General features: G+C 56.9%; 1 protein-coding gene across 1 annotated transcript in view; it reads left to right on the top strand.

The window, feature by feature from the left end:
* Window positions 1-2,500, top strand: part of nav3 (neuron navigator 3) — a gene marked incomplete at its 5' end in the record, with an annotated part of 15,900 nt that overhangs the window by 5,427 nt on the left and 7,973 nt on the right. Inside the window, 3 exons of the mRNA XM_056587726.1 lie at window positions 78-189; window positions 471-595; window positions 1,990-2,201. Coding sequence (XP_056443701.1) covers window positions 78-189; window positions 471-595; window positions 1,990-2,201 — 449 coding nt within the window. The remainder of the gene's footprint in view (window positions 1-77; window positions 190-470; window positions 596-1,989; window positions 2,202-2,500) is intronic.

Here is a 2,500-nt window from a genome sequence, read left to right as displayed (position 1 = left end):
TCTCTCTCTCTCTCTCTCTCTCTCTCTCTCTCTCTCTCTCTCTCTCTGTGTCTATGTCTGTGTCTCTCTCCCTGGAGGAATCGGAGCTGGCTGAGTTGAGGGAGACCATTGAGATGTTGAAGACTCAGAACACCGACGCCCAGACCGCCATCCAGGTGGCGCTGAACGGCCCGGACCACCTGAACAAAGGTACGCCCCGCAGCCCCCCCTGGAGCCCTGCTGGCCCCCACACACCTACCGCACACACACGTACCACACACACATGTACCGCACACAAACGTACCGCACACAAATGTACCGCACACACATGTACGCACACATGCGGTACCGCACACAAACAGATCTGTACCTTAATGTTGTGTAGTAATATCATTATTCCCTAAGGATAAGTTGTGTATCCGTTGTGCGTCTGTTATTGGTAATTGGAGAGGGCCAGGCTAGGAACTGAGTTGTGTGTCTTGTTTTTCCAGACCTGCGCATTAGGAGGCAGCACTCCTCTGAGAGCATGTCCAGCATCACCAGCGGGGCGAGCCACGCCAGCCTGGGCAGCCTGGGGAGGGACCCCGACGAGAAGAAGAGGAAGAAGAAGAGCTGGGTGAGTCTTCTGACCCCCGGGGGTCACTCTCTGACCTCCAGGGGTCACGCTCTCTGACCCCCAGGGGTCATGCTCTCTGACCTCCAGGGGTCACGCTCTCTGACCCTCAGAGGTCACGCTCTCTGACCCCCAGGGGCCTTGCCCTCTGACCCCCAGGGGTCACACCCTCTGACCCCCAGGGGTCACGCCCTCTGTACCCCAGGGGTCACGATCTCTGACCTCTAGGGGTCACGCTCTCTGACCTCCAAGAGTCACGCTCTCTGACCTCCAGGGGTCACGCCCTCCTACCCCCCAGGGGTCACGCTCTCTGACCTCTAGGGGTCACGCCCTCCAACCCCCCAGGGGTCACGCTCAGGACTAATGGGAAAGTTCTAGAAAGTCGTAGAAGGTTTTAGATTAAGGTGTTCCTGGGGGTGTCAGTGTGAGGTGTGTGTGTGGGTGAGAGTGTCTTTGTTGAATCACAGGATATCTTTATTACTGTGTTCTAATGTTGCCTTTTACCGGGAGCCTTTTCTACAGTGTCGTCATGTTAAGACTGTTGTTTACATTTGAGATATCGGTGGATTGCTCTTACAATCGCCTTCCTCCCCTCCTGACCTCTGACCTCCAACATGCAGACAGCTGAGGAGGTCTAACCCGACTAAAATAACGTCACCTTCGTCATTCAATTAACCATCACCTTCATCATAACCCTCCTCTTAACTAGTACAGTACAACATTGTGTCCTCGCTTACCGCTCTGTTTGGCTTCATGAGGCTTCAAGGCAGGTGTGTGGGTGTGGCTTAACGACAGGTGCCTGGGCTGGGCTTAACGGCCGGTGTGTGGGTGGGGCTTAACAGCAGGTGTGTGGGTGTGGCTTAACGGCAAGTGCGTGGGTGTCGCTTAACGGCAGGTGTGTTTTGCATCTCCAGGTGGCTGACTCGATCCCTGCTCAGGTCAGTTCTCATCCCCGGTGTGCAGAGTGTGACTCCCTCTCTCCTCCCATCTCCCCTCCCCCCCCTCCCCTCCTCACCTCCCCACGGCCTGGAAGTGTCAGCATGGAATCCCTCCTCCCCCCCACTCCCCCCCTACTCCTCCTCCTCCTCCTCCCATCTGCCTGTTCTAGATTGCAGGGCCAGAATGAACCTGGTTGTTATGCACCCCCCCATCCCTCCTGGTTGCTATGCCTCCCCCACATTCCTTCATGCACATATTCCTCTTCCTCCTCCTCAGCCACACAGAGCCTCTTCCTCTGTCAACAGGAAATGACCTCACAGGAAGTGATGTCCTAGAAGGACTGGTGGTGGCTGGTTGGCGGCATTAACTTTTTTTTTATCTTTGTGTGTGTGCGTGTGCATGGTTTGTGTGCGTGTGCGTGCGTGTGTGTGTGTGTGTGTGTGTGTGTGTGTGTGTAGCTGCGGAGTTCCTTCAAACAGGCCTTCAGCAAGAAGAAGAGCCGCTCCTCCTCCTCCCACGAGGAGTCGGAGGAGATGAGCGACTCCCTGCCCTCCTCCCCCAAGCTCCCCCAGCGTAACCACGGTGACCAGGCCGACCAGGGTAACCACGGCAACCGCCTGGTCAGCCCCGCCGCCACCGCCGGGCTGCGCTGTTCACCGTCCGGCACGGAGTGAGTCTCACACACACACACACACACACTCACACACGTACACGCACATGCACACGCACACACACACACACACACACACACACACACACACACACACACACACACACACACACACACACACACACACACACCTCCAGACCGCCGGTGTGTCTTCTCTGATCTATTCTGTAGGTCCCTCCGCTCCACTTGAGGACAGACTTTGTTGTACTGATAACGTCTCCTCCCCCTGCCTCCTCCTCCCCCTTCCCTTCCCTCCCCCTCCTCTCCCCCTCCTCCTCCTCCTCCTCCTCCTCCCCCTC

The sequence above is a fragment of the Gadus chalcogrammus genome, chromosome 4 (genome assembly GCF_026213295.1).
Source record: "Gadus chalcogrammus isolate NIFS_2021 chromosome 4, NIFS_Gcha_1.0, whole genome shotgun sequence".
NCBI classification, from domain to species: Eukaryota; Metazoa; Chordata; class Actinopteri; order Gadiformes; family Gadidae; genus Gadus; species Gadus chalcogrammus.
This window is presented reverse-complemented; position numbering and strand designations above follow the sequence as displayed.